Below are 18,403 nucleotides of genomic sequence, written 5' to 3'. Positions count from 1 at the left end.
GTTTAATCTAATTATATTAATTTTTGGTCCCAAAAAGCCTTCAGCTGGCCCGCTGCCAAAAGCTTTCATCTCAATCTCAATTCCCCTTCGAAGCCGGACGAAAATCGCAATAAATGACAATCTTCTAGTCCCGAGTAAGCTTCGCCCGCAAGCGAGCACCAAACAAGTAAAAGACGTAAGGGATGAATACCATTGCAACACCAATAAAAGCAAGCAACCAAGATGCCCACTGCAAACCAAGACGATCATACATCTGGGTAGTAAACAGCGGGAACGCGGCACCACCTCCAGAGCGAAGGAAAACCTTGGCAGCCAAAGCCGACGCGGCATACTTCTGATAGGAGTCAATAATATAATTATTGACAGCATAATAGCAAAGCACCATGCCAAACCCAAAAGCGATACCAGAAGAAGCAGGCCCAACCCAAATAATATGCTTGAAAGAAGTAGCACCGAGCAAGAAAAACGCAATTGGAATAAACGGCGCACCAATAAGCGCAGCGATGAGTCGATCTTCAGGCATTGGAGAGCGAACACTACAAATCTTCTTGAATTGGTTTTCGATGAGCGGCGTGACAACCAGTGCGAAAGCAGCACCGATCAAAATTGGAATGAACATTAAACCGATTTGTCCGTCGTTGTAGTTATACAGTTTGCCGAAGATTACTGGGTAAGCGAAGAAGAAGGCGTAGAGCATTGCGTAGATGAGGACGATGTACATGCACATCAGATCGAGAACGGGTTCGGTCATGATCATCGTAATGGGCCGGATCAAGCTGGTTCGAGCGATATCACGGAATGTAAGCTTGGTCTTTTCCTGCTCGGTGATGATATTTGGATTCCCGGTTTCTTTGCGGAGTCTCGCGGCGCGTCGTTTGAGGATTAATGGGGCGTATGTCTCTGGAACGAGACCAATCATGATCATGATGGCGCCGGCGAAGGCGAGGTTCACCCAGAAGAAAAGGTCCAGACGTCCACTTCCGACGTTGATCCAGCCTGTTACGATGGGTCCGAGGACAGGGCCGCAGTATGGTGCAGCGGCGAAGTAGGCAATTGCCATGCCGCGCTCTTCGATGCTCCAGATGTCGGCGATTGTTCCTCCAGCAAGGGAAAGTCCCGAGCTGGAGAACACGCCACATAGGAATCTGCAGACTAGAAGGCCTCCGATGTTTGGTGAGAGGGCGCAGGGGATGTTAAATATCACGTAGAGGCCGAGAGAAATTATGTAGACGGGTCTTCGGCCGATGATCTCGGAGAGAGGGGACCAGAGGAGTGGACCGACTGCGAAACCGCAAACCATGATTGAGCAGGTTAAGATTGCTACTTCGAGGGAGACATTGTATTGGTCTTCGATTAGACCAAGCCCACCAGTGACGATTGATGAGCCGAATGCGACGCAAACGACTAGGGCTGATGCGACCATGGTGATGTACCATCGGTAGGCACGGGACCAGTTATAGGGATGTTCGGGGTCGTCGATAGTAAATGTGACGAACTCTGTGGGTCCGTTTCCTCCTTTTTCAGGGTCGGTGTCTCTTTCGTTGGTTGGTGTCTCAACTTGGGTGGATGAGACAGATCGATTGGATCGGATTTCCTCGAGGGTCCTTTGGAGGACAAGACCGGTGTTCGTTTCGATAACATATTCCTCTGGAAAGACTGGGTCTCTAGTATATCCAGTGGCTGGATAATTTGATTCCATTGCATGAGGCCGGCTGTGAACAATTTCTTGGGTTTCGGACTCGCGGTGACATAGTGGCTCGGGAGCTTCTATGCGTGTTTCCGGTATTGTTGAAGTCATGATGATTTCAAATCTGTGAGTTATGGGAGAAGTATAGGAAACTTCGGTTGTGAATGTTGGAACTACATGGCTGGGAAGTGACAGGGTCTTTATACCCTTGGGTAGCTTTGACAAGATCTTCTGTATATACTTGTAGGCCGACTGATCTCCGAGATAGACCGCACCATCACCGGGAATTCGGCATGCCGGAAAATGACTCATTCTATAAGATCGATAGACAACCGGCGGTTCACTTCTTGCATAGGACAAAAAGTGAGTGACGCACTTGGTGAGCGATATTGTGCCGGTGATAGTTCGGCCCGAGCTAATACCGAACGAAGTATTTTAAGTGTGGACTTTTCTCGGCGTTGTGGTTCTGGCACGTCGTTTTTAATGCAGCAGCTATTGTGTCAAAACTCGAGCCTGTGCTAGTAATTGGACTGATTTGAAACTTGATCGTGATATTACTGACGGCGATCTAAATGCGAACAGCAACGACAAGGTGAACCGAGGAGCTATTTCTGGGCAATAAAGGGTGCTTATCTTGAACACATACTTTAAACAATATAATAAACCCCAAGTCTACAAACATGGGATCTGGTAAGCTCCTAGGGGAGCTAATAGCATCAAACGACATGTTCAAGGAATAACCGGCATTTACTGCTGAAGATCAGATAGCCGCACAGTTTGGTCGATCCTATCATAGAGTATCTATATCAGAACAGCCCTATGACCGGTATGTATCCGATGCTGGTAGCGTTAGTAGCTCCGATGTGAAGCTAAATAAATCGAGGTGTGGGGCTGTATACCTGGATTAAGCACGCTTATAGTAACGGGGCGAGGAGATCGTAGTGGGGGCTGAACGGGACTGGATAGACTTATATAGACATCAGGCCCGTAGACGGATTATCTAAGATCTCTTGATTCTGCTACCTGTTTGTCACCCCTTGCAAAGCGACCTCCCTGTTGTTTGATACACTGCTTAAGCCCAGCATGGTAAAACAATAGCCAGGAAAATCATTGCAGTCGTTATTTCATATGTGTACGTGCCAGAGTATTGCGCCCAAAAACACCAGAATGAATGCATCTCAATACCGTTATACAAAAGGACTTGATCAAGTCCACAATTACCACTTGTTATCGAAAACCTTGCCGTCGACATAGTTGACCATCTCCTTGACGGGGGATAAGTGGTCACGACCAGCGCCGAACAGCATACCCTGGCGCATCACGTTACGGTAGTTCTTGCCAGGAGACACCTTACCAAGAACATACTCCTGACGAGTCTCGACGCGGGTGGGGACAGGAATGGAGCGACCCACCACGGCCTCCATACCCTGCCAAGCGAAAGTGATGGCCTCCTTAGCGCCACCAGGGATACCAGCCTCGTCGAGCATGAGAATACGGGTGTTGGGGTAGTTCTCCTGGATGAAGGCGGTAATGTTGGGGTTGTAGGCGCCGCCGCCGCACATGAAGATCTCGGCGATCTCGAGGTCCTTCGGGGCGTAGCGGCGGTAGTGGTCGACAATGGCCTGGGCGGTGACGCGGGTGATGGTAGCGACGACGTCGTCGGGCTTGAGGCCCTTGGCTTCGGCCTTAACGATCAATTCGTGGGCGAGGGTGTCGCGGAACACTTCACGGCCTGTCGTCTTAGGGGGCTCGAGTGCAAAATAAGGGTGGGTCAGGAAATCATCGACGAGCTCCTGGTCGACGGTACCGCGGGCACCCATCTCACCATCTCTGTCGTACTCACGCTCTCCATTAGTGTAGTGGCGGACAACGGCGTCGATAAAGACATTTCCGGGACCGGTGTCGAAATCATAACAGGCGTCCACACCGCCGTGGCTGTCCGGCAGGACGAAGCAGACATTAGCGATTCCGCCGATGTTCTGGCAGGCACGCAGCTTGGTGGGGTGGTGCAGCACTAGCGCGTCGAAGAAGGCAATGAGGGGTGCGCCCTGACGTCCAGCGGCTTGATCACTGACCCGGAAATCTGTAACCGAGGTGATGCCAGTGCGCGAGGAGAGGAAGGTGCCCTCTGCCATTGTCAGAGCGCTGCGGGTCTCACCAGCCTCGGGCATGGAGAGCAGCCAGATGGTTTGGCCGTGGGAGCCCAGGACGTCGATTGTCTTGATGTCGACATTGTGCTCGGCGCAGAACTGATGCACGGCCGATGCGAAGGTCTCGCCCAGAATGACGTTCACTTCGGACAATTCAGACGGGGAGGTCTTGTTGTGCAGGATCATATTCATGACTCGTTTCTTGATCACAGGCTCCAGTGGGATTTCTCCATACTAGCCATTGGTCAGGTTCCTGTACTAAGGAGATGCAGCCTCGGGATTACTTACCTTGAGCAATTCGAAGTGCATAGGAGACTCGGGGGTTTCCTGGCGAAAGCGACAGAGGGCACAGTCAATGCCATCCTGTTACTGTCAGTATACGGTGTTTACATTGAATGTGAATGCAACCCACCATTGATGTTCCGCTGTTTAATCCCAGAACTGTAATGTCCAACGCATGGTTGGCAGTTCCGTTCATTTCGTTTCCATTCGAAGCCATATTGTCCATAGTGTGAAAAAGAAAAGTTAAAAGAAAGCAGAAAGAGAAAAGAGGAAATATATATCAACTCGGCCCGTCCAGTGGAGACCAAAAGTGTGATCTCGGCATTCTTCTACATCGTGATAATCCGCCAGAAGGGATGACCGCTTAAACGCTTATACTGTAAAATTCTGAATGCTAAATGGCTACACGCTTGAAGACCCTGTGTGTGGTCTGAAACTCCCCGCGTCAAACTCGAGCTCCATCTCGATCGCCCCAGCTCATCCATAGCCGGACCCATACGGCTTCGTCCGCTTATACCCCGTACACGACCGTTTGCCCCATTGGGATCACATCGCCCCATTGGGATCCCACCTCGGTCCAATTACACTGCGACAATGGGCTACACAACGCTGTGGAAGCGGCTTTCGCCGCGTCAGCTGAATGTGGCTATTCAGGCCTTTTCGTTGATCTCTATCTTTTTCGAGGGCTATGACCAGGGTGTGATGGGCGGTGTTAACAGCTCACCAACATATGTGACCGAGGTGGGCATCGGTAAGGCCGATGGCACTGTCACCGACACCACTCACCAGGGAGGCATTGTCAGCGTGTACTACCTGGGAGCGATCTTCGGCTGCTTTGCCGGTGGATGGCTTGCAGATCGAGTGGGCCGGATCAATGGTCTACTGGCTGGATCATTGTTCGCATTGGTTGGCGGCGCATTGCAGGCGGCTGCTCAAAATTCAAACTTCATGATCTGTGCGCGAGTGGTTACAGGAATTGGGACTGGCGGTGAGAGACCTTGCTAGTGTGCATTAGCCCTGGGGATATAAATACCCGGGGCTGCATGGGAACGGCTTTTTTTCTGACTCGGTTTACAGCTCTCACTGGTATCACCCCTGTGTTGGTGTCCGAGACCTCCTCGGCGAACCACCGCGGTGGCTTTTTGGGTTATGTGTTCATTGCCAATTGTGAGTTCATTCGATCTGATCTATCTGATATGGGGATGCTAACTTTGGGACTTTTGTCAGATCTCGGAATCTCTGTCGCATATTGGATCTCCTTCGGCCTCGCATTTGTGAACAACGGTTACTCGGACGTACGATGGCGATTCTTGCTCGCATTCCAGTGTTTCCCGGCACTCCTCCTGGCGGCAGGCATCAAGATGCTACCAGATAGTCCCCGCTATCTGGCGTCAGTGGGGCGGAAAGAGGAAGCTCGAGATCTGCTGAACAGGATTCGGGGGGGCCGAACTTCTCAGGAAGATATCGACCGGGAATACCTCGAGATTATCACAATCGCCCAGGACAGCAAACCAAGCTCCCCAATTGAGTTTGTCAAAATTCTGATTGGAAAGGGTGGGAAGCCAGGACTGAACCTGGGCCGCCGCGCGTGGCTGTGTGTTTGGCTTCAGATTATGGCCTCTTGGACTGGTATCACTGTGAGTGTTTAAAGGGGACTGGGCTTGCTATATAGTGGCTAATGATAGCTGCAGGCTGTGACTGCGTATTCTCCAACACTTCTGGCTCAAGCAGGTTACAGCGACATCAAGCAGAACGGTCTAGCCGGAGGTATCAACACGATCGGCATCATTGGTACCATTATCAGTGCCCAGATCATTGATCGCCTGGGCCGACGTGTGTGTTTGATAGGCGGAGCTGCTGTTTTGTTTGCTGTTAACCTAATTGTAGGTTATTCTTATACCGCCGATATGTAGCTTCTTCTAACTTTTATAGGCTGGAGCTGTTTATGAGGGCTCTCTGCATAACCCTGAGAAAGCAGCTCAGTATGCGCCGGGCGCGGTCACTATGCTCTTTTTATTCAATCTGGGGTAAGGTTTATCCCTCGCATATGTCAAAACCTTACTGACGTGATGTATAGATATGCTGCTACCTGGGGTACAGTCGCTTTCTTGGTCCCCACCGAGATCTTCCCGAGTGATCTGCGGGCTCAAGGCAATGGATTCGGAATCACTGGGTGGGCCATTGGTGTGGGTATGACCACTTTGGTCAACCCGATCATGTTCAACGTCATGACTGTGGGTTCTCTACAGTTGAAGGATTTTCCTAAATAAATACTGACCATCTCTCAGAGCCGTACATATTTCCTGTTTGCTGGTCTGAATCTGATCTGGATTCCCATTGTCTACCTGTGTAAGTTGAGACAATCCCTTGTATGTTCCAGCAACTAACAAGATCATTCTTAGTCTACCCCGAAACCCGCAACCGCTCCCTCGAATCCATCGATGCCCTCTTCTCCACCCCTAGTCCCTTCTACTGGAAGATGGAACAGGCTTATAAACTCCACGGTGATGTTCTGGCTGAACATGGAGTCACCAAGAGCGAAGAAACCTTCGAGATTGGCAAGACCGAGTTCACCTCTACCCCTGCCGGAATCGATGCCGAACGCCCTGCCACCGGTGGACCTGCAATTGTCTAATGCACACTTGCATCACAACCAGTGCCATGATCGTGTTCAGCTCTATACTGGCGCCACACACGAAAACATGTATAGGATCATGTAGATCTAGTTATACGCACATAATGTTTTATAGACTCCCCATTTACTCAGGATAGACCTTATTCCCATTCATACCACCTTTTATTACGGTCAATATCATCAATTGACAGTTTTCCTCTGACTTCGCCAAGTCTAGGTCAATGACACAGTGCTGACTCAGCATCGTTCGCAAAGTCGACATAGACTTTTTATCCTTCGGACACCATTCAATTGCTTGATCATCGGTTTGTTCAGAAAGGTCCACTGCTTAAGCTTCATTTCCATTCATTTTTGGTGCCTTTTTCCCATTCTGCCTCCCCAGTCTTACCCCAGGAATCACAGACAACCGTTACCAAACCCCGAACCCCGTGTTCCAAGCTCCGGGGCCCGCGATTTCCTGTGGGCTGCCGTTGCCACCCCCAAAGCACCTCCAGCTTGGAATGAATTAATGGATTGAATGTCGCAAAAACCGCGAAAGCTTCAACGCGTTTCGAAAGCCTGTAAGTCCTCACCCCCACGTCCAATTCCACCTGCTCCACTCGCCCTGGTCGGCAAAATGCCCCAGATTGCAAAAAGCTCTGAGCTGACGCCACTTCAGGCGACTTCTGCAATAGGCGCAGCATCAAGTGCGGCAGAAGTGAAGATCCGCTAGGCAGGTGTCAAAATTGCGCCGATTTTGATGTCCCGTGCACCTTCGATCGCCCCGCAAAGCGCCGGGGCGTCAAGGCTGGCACGAGGGCTCCCATGCGCGAGACGCCTTTGGTGCATACCCCTGGCTCCGATCATGCCCTCCCTGTAGCCACTGCTGCACCGGCTACGGGGAGGACGTCGGGCTCTTCGGGCTCGAGAAACTCGTATTACCCCGAGTCTGCCCATCGCCCGTCGTTGACTGGTGATCCTTGGTCGACGTTCAACGTCGGCGGGGTGGCAACGGAAGGGTACGATGATGACGGCGCATTGCGCAACTCCTGGAATGCTTTTGCTATTGCCAGTGATCGCCAGATCCGAAACCTTGTCCAGGTCTATTTTGAGATCGTTTATCCCATGTAAGATCTGATCTATCATTCTTTTCATTTGGTCGTGTGACTTACCGTTTATTAGTTTCCCACTCTTCCACAAGCAATCTTTCATTGAAAGAGTGCATAATCAAGAGCATCTGCGAGACCCAGGGCTATTCGCTTCAACTATGGCTGTCTGTGCTCTAGTGTCTGGTCGCGCACGAGATGGGGCGCTGTTTACTAATAGATGGAACCGGGATGAGCTTGCTGAGCCGCCATCAGAAGCTTTTTATGCAGCGGCCAAGGACTCCATTCCTCGCGACCTTGCCTCAGCAAAGGGCATGAATTTTATGCGCGCATGTGCCATTCTCGCTATTGCCAGTATTCAAAATGGCCAGATCAAGAACATGCAAAAGTTCTCCGGCATGTATCATACTCTAACTAGTATGGAGGGACTCCATGATGAGAAGCTGTGGCCGAAGCATTTGACTCCCATTGAAACCGAAGAGCGACGGAGACTGGTTTGTGCAACTTTTGTCCCAAATGTTACCTATTACTAACTAAGTATCTGAAGTTCTGGTCTATCTACACTCTGGATATCTATTCCAGCATCGTGTGGGGCGGCGTAATTCGATATCGCGAAGCTCATTCTCTAGTTCGATATCCGAGTGAGGTCGACGACGAGTTCATCACAATACACGGCTACGGCTTGCCGCCCGTGTCTCCAGCCTCCAGCATGCTTAGTCCGGGAGAAGTGACAGTAGTCTCACGGCAGCCACTAGCATGGCTTCGGGGCTGGAATTTCACTACGGATCTCTATCGGATTCTTGAACATGTAGTAGATGGCAATCGGCGACGCTTCTCTTCCGCAAATGGGACTGCACAGGTGTGGCCATTGTTTAGCCCGGCATCTATGTCAGAAGAGGCAGTCATGGAGCGGGTCTATTCCATGTACGCCGCACTGCCATCACAATTTAAGGAAACTCCTCCTACTACTGGTGATATGGCAAAGGATCTATTCGGGTTCCAGTCTGCCAATATCACGGCAACATTACAGCTTCTCCGGATGGTGCTCCTTTCCGCGGAAGAGCTTGGTGTTGATCGCAAATGCAACGTCGCTGGAGAGCTGCTTAGTGTCTTCAGCAAGGTCCCTGTGGAGTACCTCAAAGCGATCAGCTCGCCTCTGGTATGTGCGAATATCCTTTTCTTGGAGAGCCCTTAACTAACTGTTATCAGCTTCACCATCTCGGAGGAATAGGTTATATCCTCGGCTCCGTCATGGAAGGGAGTCTATCAGAAGCATCCTACCGACGAGTCCGCACATTGCTGTAAGCCACCCTTACTGCCGTCAACCCAAAGCATCCAATCTAACAAAAGCCCCCAGTCTCGAAATGGCCGACCTCCTCGGCCGCCTCGAAACAGGCCTCCAACGCGCAGCCGGCGCCAGCGAACGCCTCCGCTCACAGGTCGACCGAATCGACGGCTACATGACATCGCGGCCAATCAATCTCCAAACATCCCAGCACACCCCGAACCCTAATGAAGTCCCCGTCGACGCGAAACCCAACATCACGATGACATCCGTACCATACGTTCCCCCAAGTGGTCCGCCAGGTCCGCCACCCGGCCCGGCACCCAATGCTATGGGCGATCAGATGATGCAATTCCAGATTCCACCGGAGTTGTTGTCGGATTTTCCGTGGCCGCTGGATGGTGGGGGCCACGCGGAGGGTTTTCTGCCTATGGCGTTTGAATGATTGGGTTTTTATATATGGTGGGTTTGGTTGGAGACTGATTGTTTTGTAGGGAGTTGGAGGCATTTTGTCTTTCTTTGTTGATTTTTATTTTTATTTGAGGATTCCATATTTCGCCATTAGAGTAAGATAAAAGCAGTGTATTTCATCATTTGTTTATATCAGGGGGTCCTGTGGGAATTGCGTGTTGAGGTTGGATGTGGCCGTAGATTTAGTTAGTCCTTTATCAATATACTTATTTAACTCACTTCCTATATCTTTGACTTGGCTACATCACGCTGCGATCGATAGGGTTGTCTATACCTTCTCTACATATGGACATGAAGTCTGGAACGAGGCCAGATCTTTAAACCAGAACCACAATCAACTATGGCTATATCGAGACGAAACGAATGTCCAACTTAGTCCCTTTCATTACAAGTATCCTCGCTGCTAATACTTCCTTTCACGTCAATTTCAAAGAGGCGTGGCCCAGGCTGGATCTGATGCATACAGGATCCTTGAGTATTCCGCATCGGGATTTACTTCCTCTTAGTGTCCCTTTATGACCCCCGCAGTAGACTGGCATGGGCCAATGCGCTATAATCAGACTAAAGTCCGACATAGCTAGCGCCTATGCCCCTTCGGCTTCTTTGGTCGCCAAAATGCGGGGTATAGAGGTTAGGTTTCACTTTGGCTTCGTTTTTGCCTTCACCGATCTTTACGGGAGGCGGATAAGGGGTCAGGATGGGAATGTTCCTGGGGATTATATATAAGGCATTTAAGGCATTGGCCATATCATATTAAGGTTGAGATAGTGATTCCCAGTGAAGACATAGGGCAAGTTAGAGTTCGCCTCGGGGATTTATGGGTTATATGTTAGTAGTCAACAGGTCTAATGCATATCATGTTTAGAGCAATTTAACCACGCAAATAGCCCCTATTGTCTATCTGTAGCATCAATATTAACTACTAAGTGTCTCTTATCAATACTGTAGCTCGTATGACCATAGCCCTGATAAGCTTATCACTTGGCAAATCCTTAGCATCGCCACCTCTTCCCCCTTTAGGGATCCCAGTCTTGACTCAATCAAGCCTCTTATCATTCTAAGTTGACTCCAACTGCACGCCCGGCCCGCCTTCTTGGCAGTTTCACCCGGTTCACGATGCCTTCTGCACTATCAGTGCTTGGCACTCTCCCCACCCATACTCTATGCCAGTGACTCCAAACCAGTGTCAGTGCACGTATAAATGGCTATGCCTCCCCCCCATTCTGGTCTGTTTGGCGTCACTTCCAGCTCGAGTAGCATTCAATCATGGAGAACATGGAGAAGAAAGTCTCTGCAGAAATCTCCGATCCCAAGGCGGATACTACTGTGGGTGATGTCTTGCCCTTTCGCCAGACACAGCGTGGTCTGGCTTCTCGACATGTGCAGTTGATGGCTATTGGTGGTTCTATCGGTACCGGGCTGTTCGTTGGCATTGGTTCTTACCTGCGGGATGCTGGGCCATTGTCCTTGTTCCTGGGATATCTTATTTGGGGATGTCTCTTTATTCTGCCTGTCAATCTGTGTGTTGGAGAGATGGCTGCCTATCTTCCCATTCGTGGATCAATCTTCGAACTTGCTGCACGGTTTATCGATCCGGCATTTGGATTTGCTATGTAAGTCTCTACCAGTCCGTTCGCTTCACTTTGGTCTGTATACTAACAATCCTAGGGGCTGGGTATACTTCTACGGCGGCGTAATGCTAGTTTGTACAGAATATTCCGCAGTGGCAACAGTCATGCAATATTGGAACACAAGCGTCAACCCAGCGGTCTGGGTAGCAATGGCCCTAGTCGTGTGTACGGTACTCAACCTCGTCGCGGTAAAATGGTACGGTGAAAGTGAATTCATCATGGCCTCAACCAAAATCCTGCTCCTCATCGGCCTCGTCCTCCTCACCTTCATCACAATGGTCGGCGGAAACCCCAAACACGACGTCTACGGCTTCCGCAACTGGACCGACGGCGTGATGTTCGAATACTACACAGACGGCAACACAGGCCGATTCCTCGGCTTCTTTTCTGTCATGGTCTACGCAGCCTTCTCCGTCGCCGGACCGGACCTTCCAGCCCTAGCAGCAGGAGAAATCCAGAATCCGCGCGTGACCATCCCTCGCGTGGTGAAGATGACTTTCTGGCGTATTGTCGGGTTCTACGTCGTCGGCGTCCTGGCTGTTGGAATCATCTGCAACCCCCGTGACCCACGTCTCATGTCGGCTATTGACAATGGTGCCGCTGGATCCGCTGCCTCGCCTTGGGTTATTGGAATCGATAACCTGGGTATCCGCGGTCTACCAGATCTAATCAACCTACTGATTCTACTGTCCGGTTGGTCCTGTGGAAATGCCTATCTCTACAGCTCAAGTCGAACACTCTACTCCCTCGCCCGCGATGGCCAAGCCCCGAAATTCCTCTTGAAGTGTACTAAATCGGGCATCCCCATCAACTGCGTCATCACTGTATCGGTGCTCTCATGCATCACCTTCCTAGTAGCTGGCAGCTCCTCCGTCGAGGTCTTCTACTGGTTCGTCGACTTGACAACTATCGCCTTCGTGCTCACCTACACGGGTATGCTCTGCGTCTTCATTGCTTGGTACCGAGCCCTCAAAGCACAGGGTATTGACCGCAAGTCATTTGTTCCCTGGGCTTCACCTTTCCAGCCGTACGGAGCTATCCTGGCCATTATCATTGGTTGTTTGACGGCTCTTTTCAATGGTTTCTCAGTTTTCAAGCCGTTTAGCGTGCAGGGCTTTGTTACATCTTACTTCGGTCTTGCGTTTTGGGTTATTATGTTTGTTTTCTGGAAGATTTTCCATCGGACTTCCTTTGTTAGTGCTATCAACGCGGATTTGTACTCTGGCAAGGCGGAGGTTGATGAGGAGTGCAAGATCTGGGAAGAAGGCGATTGGGAGGAGAGGAGGAAGGCTGAGCTCGCTCAGATGCATTGGGTTCGGCGGGTTTGGGAGAAGATGTGGTGATTGTATCTTAAATTATGTCTTACGTTTATGTATGATTCTACCTTTCTTATTCAAAACACTATTGTTGTCAGAATAGCCTTGACGAAGAATAACTAGATACTCCTTTACGAGTGATGTGGAATGGTCCACTTACGTATCAAATGCTACTTCTCTCCTGATAAGACGCCGCGCTCGCCTCTATAAACACATTACCCTCGTTATACCTCATCTCAATTCATCAAAATTCACACAATAAGATACTGATCAAACCAGGCAACAGCCTGAGCAAAGACCTGCTCCTTAGCAAACTTTTGCCTCGGCTTAGACAAATCACAGCGGACAGCAAAGCCATGCTCTACATCCGAGAACAGATTGATCTGATAAGGGATATCCAACTTATCCAAAATCTCCTCACTTTCATGTCTTTTAGCAGACGTAAAAACGTTGTCTCGAACTACACACACCAATCTTGTCAGAATACCCATTCCATATGATAAATGAATTATCAGCGTACCAGCAGCAGCAATACTTAAAGGCCCCTCAATACCTTGCAACTCCTGGGCCTCAACCATAGTTGGATGTGCCGTGAACCCAACATCAATCTTGCCGGGCTTCAAGTACCGGCAGACATACTTGCCGCCAAAGCAATAGCCCACACCACCAATTCTCTCACAGCCGAGATTCTCCCGCATCGCTTTGAGGACGGTGTCGATTATTGGTTCCGTTTGAAGGGGTAGATGGTCCTTCACCCAGTCCATGATGCTGAAGCCCTCTGGTCTATTGATTGGGACTACATCGCCGTTGAATAGATCTGGCATCATGACGAAGTATCCTTTTGAAGCGAATTGGTCGGCTATTAATTGAGTATTGACTAATCGGTGGCCCATCACATCTGTTAGAATAAGGATTGCATTTTTTGTAGATTTGTTTTCCGGGTACGCGAAGTAGGTTGAGACTGTAAGTTACTCAATTAACGGACGAATATGTACGAGCGAAGCGGGTGATTTACTGTTGCCAACGTTTTTGATCTCACCTTTTGCTTCACCATTGTGGAGGGATCCAATGGTGCAACAGTAAGATAATTGATTGGACGTCATTTTCTCCGTTTATTTCGAAAGTGGTTCGGCTGGGAGCTCTGGTTGAGTATAGAATATGGCCACTTCAGTGGAATATCGTGGTATTTATATACAAAAAAAGGCACTCGGAGATAGACAATATGCACTCTAACTCCAGTCCGTAAAATCCGCAAAGTCCAACATAACTCGGGTGAAGCAAAAGAAGAGAAACAAAAGATCTACTGGACAAGTCGGAAATGAAGCACCATGATTGGTCAGATGAGGGCCGTGCTTAGGGACACGCACTCGGGCTCGGCGGATTCTGCTGGGAAAAGTTGCCCATCACAGCTTCGCCAGCTTAACAGCTTAACACACCTCTAAACACCACCATGTCGTCCCGCTCAGCATGGCGAGCTCTGCACTACAGTGCAAAGCGTCGCGCTTTCCAACCACCCACCCCCTACCGCTGTTTCTCCTGCACCACCCGCGCCCAGAACAAGCCAGAAGATGAACGCATGACACACTTCGGGTTCACGAATGTGCCCGAATCAGAGAAGGAGACACGAGGTAAGGACAGAACCCAGGCACCCAATTGACCATCTCAACAATTGAACTAATCACCGCATCCACCCACAGTCGGCGCAGTCTTTAGTTCCGTCGCCGCCTCCTACGACCGCATGAACGACCTAATGTCCCTAGGCATCCACCGCCTCTGGAAAGACCACTTCGTGCGCTCCTTAAACCCAGGCTCGTGTCTACCAGCCCTGACAGCCGACCAACGCGGCTGGAACATCCTCGACATAGCCGGTGGCACCGGCGACATCGCCTTCCGCATGCTAGACCACGCAACAAACATCAACCACGACATGGAGACGCGCGTAACAATCAGCGACATCAATGCCGACATGCTAGCAGAAGGCCGCAAACGCTCCCTCGACACGCCATACTACAACACGAACCGGCTTTCGTTCGTCGAGGCGAACGCCGAGCACATGCCGCATATCCCGGACGCTTCGATTGATCTGTACACTGTTGTGTTTGGAATCCGCAATTTCACGGATAAGCAGGCCGCGCTGAATGAGGCGTTCCGGGTTCTTAAGCCTGGTGGTGTTTTTGCGTGCATGGAGTTCTCCAAGGTTGATAACCCTGTGCTGGATGGGATTTATAAGCGCTGGAATTTTAGTGCGATTCCGCTTATTGGGCAGGTTGTTGCTGGGGATCGGGATTCTTATCAGTATCTTGTTGAGAGTATTGAACGATTCCCTAGTCAGGAGGAGTTTAGGGGTATGATTCAGAAGGCTGGGTTTATGATTCCTGGTCAGGGCTTTGAGAATTTGACTGGTGGTATTGCTGCTATTCATAAGGGTATTAAGCCGATTGTTAAGGCTTGATTTGGGGATGTGGTGTGGTGGGGTGTTGTGAGGTGGATGGTTTGAGAATGTACTGTATATTTAGGCTTCGCATACTGTTTGTATTATCAAGATATATTATTGGGATTGATTTGCATCGTGTATAATGGGACTGAGCCATGTGGCTCGGCTTCTTTGAATGTAATGTGCAAGAGCTGAAAATCTATGTAAACATGCAAAAGTAACAAAATGGGTGGGCGTAACATCGTCAAGCAGAGGTATGGTGATGCAGGTGGTATGTAAAATCAAACAAATATTTCCAAGAGAAAGAAAAAATGGATTTCTTTTCAGCGGATCATGCACTCAGGAGATCCTCTGCTTCCATTACTCCGATGCAACTGTCGGGGTAGTTCATGTCCTTCACTACAGCAACCACCGATATTGGGTGCCGTCCATTTCGGGATGCAGATATTTTATGTCGGAGATCGGCGAGTGGTGTTGAGTCTGGGACCAGGAGCCACCTACTTCGATGGATGGCAAATGGAGTATTGGGCTTCTCAGTCATAATATTGGAGACACGCATATCCATGTTTCCACCCGGCGACAGTAAAGAGCGGGTCTGTCTGGGAGGGATGATTTCATGAGGTGACAAAAAGACCCATGATTTGGCATTAGGGTGCTGAATTGCTGTAAGGAGGATATCGAGTAATCGCACATCGCCAGGTGAAGACGACGATGGAGACGAGGCAGTAGGGATTTGGTCGAGGGAAATCAACATATCTGGAGAAATCCGGCGTTGCGCAGGTGGTGATTGAAGGTTAAAGGGAGGAATCAACGGAATACTGCCAATCTCTTCCCACGGAAGCGATAGGGATACAGATGAGGCCGGAGAGTCAAACGTTGTCGACATGCCACTCGAAGGCGTTGTCAACGGTGTACCCGCTGCAGCAGCGCCAATAGCACCACCAGGATGGAACCCTCGAAAGACCTCTGCAGGACCCTTGCCAGGAGCAGTATGCAGCTTGCGTGCTGTAGCAATCGCCAGCGCATCACCTAGTGACAAAGCGACTGTCGTCGAGGAAGTGGGAGCGCTGACACCAAAAGAGGCATCTTCATCCTCATGAATGGGAGCAGGCAACAAAATGCCCATCCCAGAAGGCCCATGCAATGTGAGCAACGGACATGCGGACGGATGTATATGAGAAGTAAGAGCGATAATAGGCACCGAAGCAGGAATATGCGGAAGCAATGAAAGCAATTCAGGCGAACGACCCGAAAAAGAAATTAAAAGGATAGTATCATTCTGTGCCAATGAAGTCAGTAAACGTATTCTTCAGGTTTCTCGGCCCAACACCGGTGCAGAAACCATCAGGGCCGCAATGCAGACTGCAGACATGCAGGACTTTTGCTTACCGGCCGAACCAATCCCAGATCCCCATGCAAAGCCTCAGTCGGATGCAGGAACGCGCTGTACACGCCCAGACTATTCATTGTGGCCTCGATCTTGCGCCCAACCTTGCCACTCTTGCCCACGCCACAAACAACCAATTTGCCGCCATCCCGCACGCTGCGCGCAATTTGCTCCACGGCGCGGGCGAGGTCGTGCTGGGCTCGCGCATCGGTCTGGTAGATGTGTTCCAGGTGGGCGAGGGCTTCTCGCTCGGTTGAGATCACATGGATTGCTGTTACGACGGACGAGACGTCTTTGGTTGTTTGGGGATCGGAGGAATCGGGAGGGGTGAGTGGCCATTTGGGGAGGCTGTGGCTGCGTTCTTCGGTCATGGCGGAGATTGGGGATTGGGGATTGGGTTTGCTAGATCATAGTGAGGTGCCAGGGGTTGTACAGGGAGGGACTGAGGGACTGGAATTGAGTAGAGTAGCTCTCTCGGCGTCTCTCTTGGAGGGCCACAAGCCGGCTAATTGTGGAGAGATCAGAGATCAGTCGATAACGGAAGATAATGCGCGCCGTAGTGGGGGACCGGCTATACTTCACTTCACTCCGGAGTACTTTACTACTTCACTACGTTATTACTTGATTTTTTTGTTTCTTTAACTCCGATTGTGAATCGTGTAGAGCCTTGATGGTGTCATTCTATGCTCTGATGGTGAATGTGGAGGCGACTTGCCTTTTCCAGTATTTCCGAGGCCGATTTATGTCCAAATCGAGAACAGAAGATTAGAAATTGATAAAAACTGGAGTATATACTACATATAAAGTATCTAGTTTATATTCAAGACTAGACATTTGAGTAATACTCTATTAGATCTAGGTCTATTTAGTCGGATATAAGCCAAAAATAGTATGTACAACCCGTTAACCGTTTTATTCCGAGTGCGGGGATCAGGTCAAGGGCAAAAAGAGAACTCCAACTCCAGTAAAGCAGTAAATCAGGCAGGCAGGGGTATCGTATCGGGATCGCTGAGGGTCATTATGTGTGCATTTCCAGGCAATCTCGTCGCATCATCCCGATCGTCCCTCTTGCCGCTCTTTGCCCTTCTCCATGCCGTCATCCTCATATAGATGGTGCTGCTCAATATAGTGAATGACGGGGACAGGGATGAGATAGCGCACACTCATCTCACGTCTGAGGAAGAGTCGGATCTTGGTGCTACTAACATCATTCTGGATGAGTTGCTGGATAACGTGAATATTGTCCTTCCAGGGTTGCAGACTGGCCAGAGCCTCATCGATGTCTGTGCCACTGCGCTCGACAATGAAGGACTGAAATTATGTTAGCGGGCCATATCTTTAATAGCAATCAAACGTAATCCAAGGCCAACTTACTCCGTATTTACCCAAAATGTGGTCCAAATCCTTCTCACTCCACACGCCAGGCGTGGACATGGTATGGATCAGATCCGCGCCCGCAAGCAGAGCAATGCGGACAGGCTTCCGGGTTCCATTTCCAGCATCCACGCCTTTACGCACAGTATTGATCTCATGGTCGAAATGGTCCAACACAACCGCAGTCGGCTGGTACTCCTTCTGAATAGGCTCCCATGTATCGACCATCAACCAGTCGGAGGTTTGATCAACCGCGAGTTGGCACATAGCCACCCTGCACAGCACAGTTAGCCGAGTCGGATGGTAGAGAGCGGGAATCCCCTTACCGGTGCTCTGCGCTGGCGAGACCCGCCTTGCGATAGGCATCGGACACAGGCGACAGGTATCCTCCGATGAGTTCAAAATCAGAACTGAATCTGACGTGATCGGCGGCCATTTCGAACATGCGTAGATGGAGATAAGTAATGGGAGAGAAAGAACCACATGCGACCAGCAAGAGGGGGTCTTCTCCGGGTCGCTCATCGTGCGCTTCAAGCGCGAGTCTGGGAATGTGTACTCCTCCATCGGAGTGGGGTTTAAGTGGGCGGGCGCCTGATGAACGTCGTCACTCTGCTCTCCGACCATTTCCGTTGACATGTTGGAAAATGCGGAGAGAATATAGGGTCA

At 50.1% G+C, this 18,403-nt stretch overlaps 9 protein-coding genes across 9 annotated transcripts; 4 read left to right on the top strand and 5 right to left on the bottom strand.

Moving 5' to 3' along the window:
• Window positions 1-124: 124 nt before the first annotated feature.
• N7446_006985 (MFS transporter) lies at window positions 125-1,798 on the bottom strand (the record flags this gene model as incomplete). The annotated part of the gene is made up of 1 exon (XM_058515731.1): window positions 125-1,798. One exon carries the CDS (start codon window positions 1,796-1,798, stop codon window positions 125-127), a length of 1,674 nt encoding a protein of 557 aa, XP_058372909.1.
• A 1,106-nt stretch (window positions 1,799-2,904) lies between these two features.
• N7446_006984 (UPF0075 domain protein) lies at window positions 2,905-4,336 on the bottom strand (the record flags this gene model as incomplete). The annotated part of the gene is made up of 3 exons (XM_058515730.1): window positions 2,905-4,071; window positions 4,126-4,200; window positions 4,250-4,336. 3 exons carry the CDS (start codon window positions 4,334-4,336, stop codon window positions 2,905-2,907), a joined length of 1,329 nt encoding a protein of 442 aa, XP_058372908.1.
• A 377-nt stretch (window positions 4,337-4,713) lies between these two features.
• Window positions 4,714-6,754, top strand: N7446_006983 (uncharacterized protein; the record flags this gene model as incomplete). The annotated part of the gene is made up of 8 exons (XM_058515729.1): window positions 4,714-5,107; window positions 5,197-5,286; window positions 5,347-5,756; window positions 5,811-6,002; window positions 6,052-6,146; window positions 6,197-6,353; window positions 6,408-6,468; window positions 6,522-6,754. 8 exons carry the CDS (start codon window positions 4,714-4,716, stop codon window positions 6,752-6,754), a joined length of 1,632 nt encoding a protein of 543 aa, XP_058372907.1.
• Window positions 6,755-7,271: 517 nt separating this feature from the next.
• N7446_006982 (uncharacterized protein) lies at window positions 7,272-9,569 on the top strand (the record flags this gene model as incomplete). The annotated part of the gene is made up of 6 exons (XM_058515728.1): window positions 7,272-7,314; window positions 7,413-7,860; window positions 7,916-8,333; window positions 8,387-8,998; window positions 9,049-9,140; window positions 9,197-9,569. The coding sequence occupies 6 exons, from the start codon at window positions 7,272-7,274 to the stop codon at window positions 9,567-9,569; spliced, it is 1,986 nt and encodes a 661-aa protein (XP_058372906.1).
• Window positions 9,570-10,625: 1,056 nt separating this feature from the next.
• N7446_006981 (putative proline permease) lies at window positions 10,626-12,610 on the top strand. The gene is made up of 2 exons (XM_058515727.1): window positions 10,626-11,208; window positions 11,264-12,610. Exons 1-2 carry the CDS (start codon window positions 10,862-10,864, stop codon window positions 12,567-12,569), a joined length of 1,653 nt encoding a protein of 550 aa, XP_058372905.1. The 5' UTR covers window positions 10,626-10,861; the 3' UTR covers window positions 12,570-12,610.
• A 183-nt stretch (window positions 12,611-12,793) lies between these two features.
• On the bottom strand, window positions 12,794-13,369 carry N7446_006980 (uncharacterized protein; the record flags this gene model as incomplete). Its single annotated transcript, XM_058515726.1, has 2 exons — window positions 12,794-13,002; window positions 13,063-13,369. 2 exons carry the CDS (start codon window positions 13,367-13,369, stop codon window positions 12,794-12,796), a joined length of 516 nt encoding a protein of 171 aa, XP_058372904.1.
• A 623-nt stretch (window positions 13,370-13,992) lies between these two features.
• Window positions 13,993-14,994, top strand: N7446_006979 (class I SAM-dependent methyltransferase; the record flags this gene model as incomplete). The annotated part of the gene is made up of 2 exons (XM_058515725.1): window positions 13,993-14,170; window positions 14,240-14,994. 2 exons carry the CDS (start codon window positions 13,993-13,995, stop codon window positions 14,992-14,994), a joined length of 933 nt encoding a protein of 310 aa, XP_058372903.1.
• A 313-nt stretch (window positions 14,995-15,307) lies between these two features.
• Window positions 15,308-16,948, bottom strand: N7446_006978 (SIS domain-containing protein; the record flags this gene model as incomplete). Its single annotated transcript, XM_058515724.1, has 2 exons — window positions 16,366-16,948; window positions 15,308-16,255 (listed from the first exon to the last, which is right to left on the bottom strand). The coding sequence occupies exons 1-2, from the start codon at window positions 16,732-16,734 to the stop codon at window positions 15,308-15,310; spliced, it is 1,317 nt and encodes a 438-aa protein (XP_058372902.1). The 5' UTR covers window positions 16,735-16,948.
• A 465-nt stretch (window positions 16,949-17,413) lies between these two features.
• On the bottom strand, window positions 17,414-18,182 carry N7446_006977 (uncharacterized protein; the record flags this gene model as incomplete). The annotated part of the gene is made up of 3 exons (XM_058515723.1): window positions 17,414-17,674; window positions 17,738-18,011; window positions 18,064-18,182. 3 exons carry the CDS (start codon window positions 18,180-18,182, stop codon window positions 17,414-17,416), a joined length of 654 nt encoding a protein of 217 aa, XP_058372901.1.
• Window positions 18,183-18,403: the final 221 nt, after the last annotated feature.

Source organism: Penicillium canescens (assembly GCF_028828765.1).
Source record: "Penicillium canescens strain IBT 15451 chromosome Unknown utg000004l_segment0_segment0, whole genome shotgun sequence".
NCBI classification, from domain to species: Eukaryota; Fungi; Ascomycota; class Eurotiomycetes; order Eurotiales; family Aspergillaceae; genus Penicillium; species Penicillium canescens.
This window is presented reverse-complemented; position numbering and strand designations above follow the sequence as displayed.

Bases quoted from the DNA above. Each gene is read 5' to 3' on its own strand.
- N7446_006981 (XM_058515727.1), top strand. From the start codon at position 10,862: ATGGAGAACATGGAGAAGAAAGTCTCTGCAGAAATCTCCGATCCCAAG. The intron at 11,209-11,263 runs GTAAGTCTCTAC...TAACAATCCTAG, and splicing joins CCGGCATTTGGATTTGCTAT to GGGCTGGGTATACTTCTACG.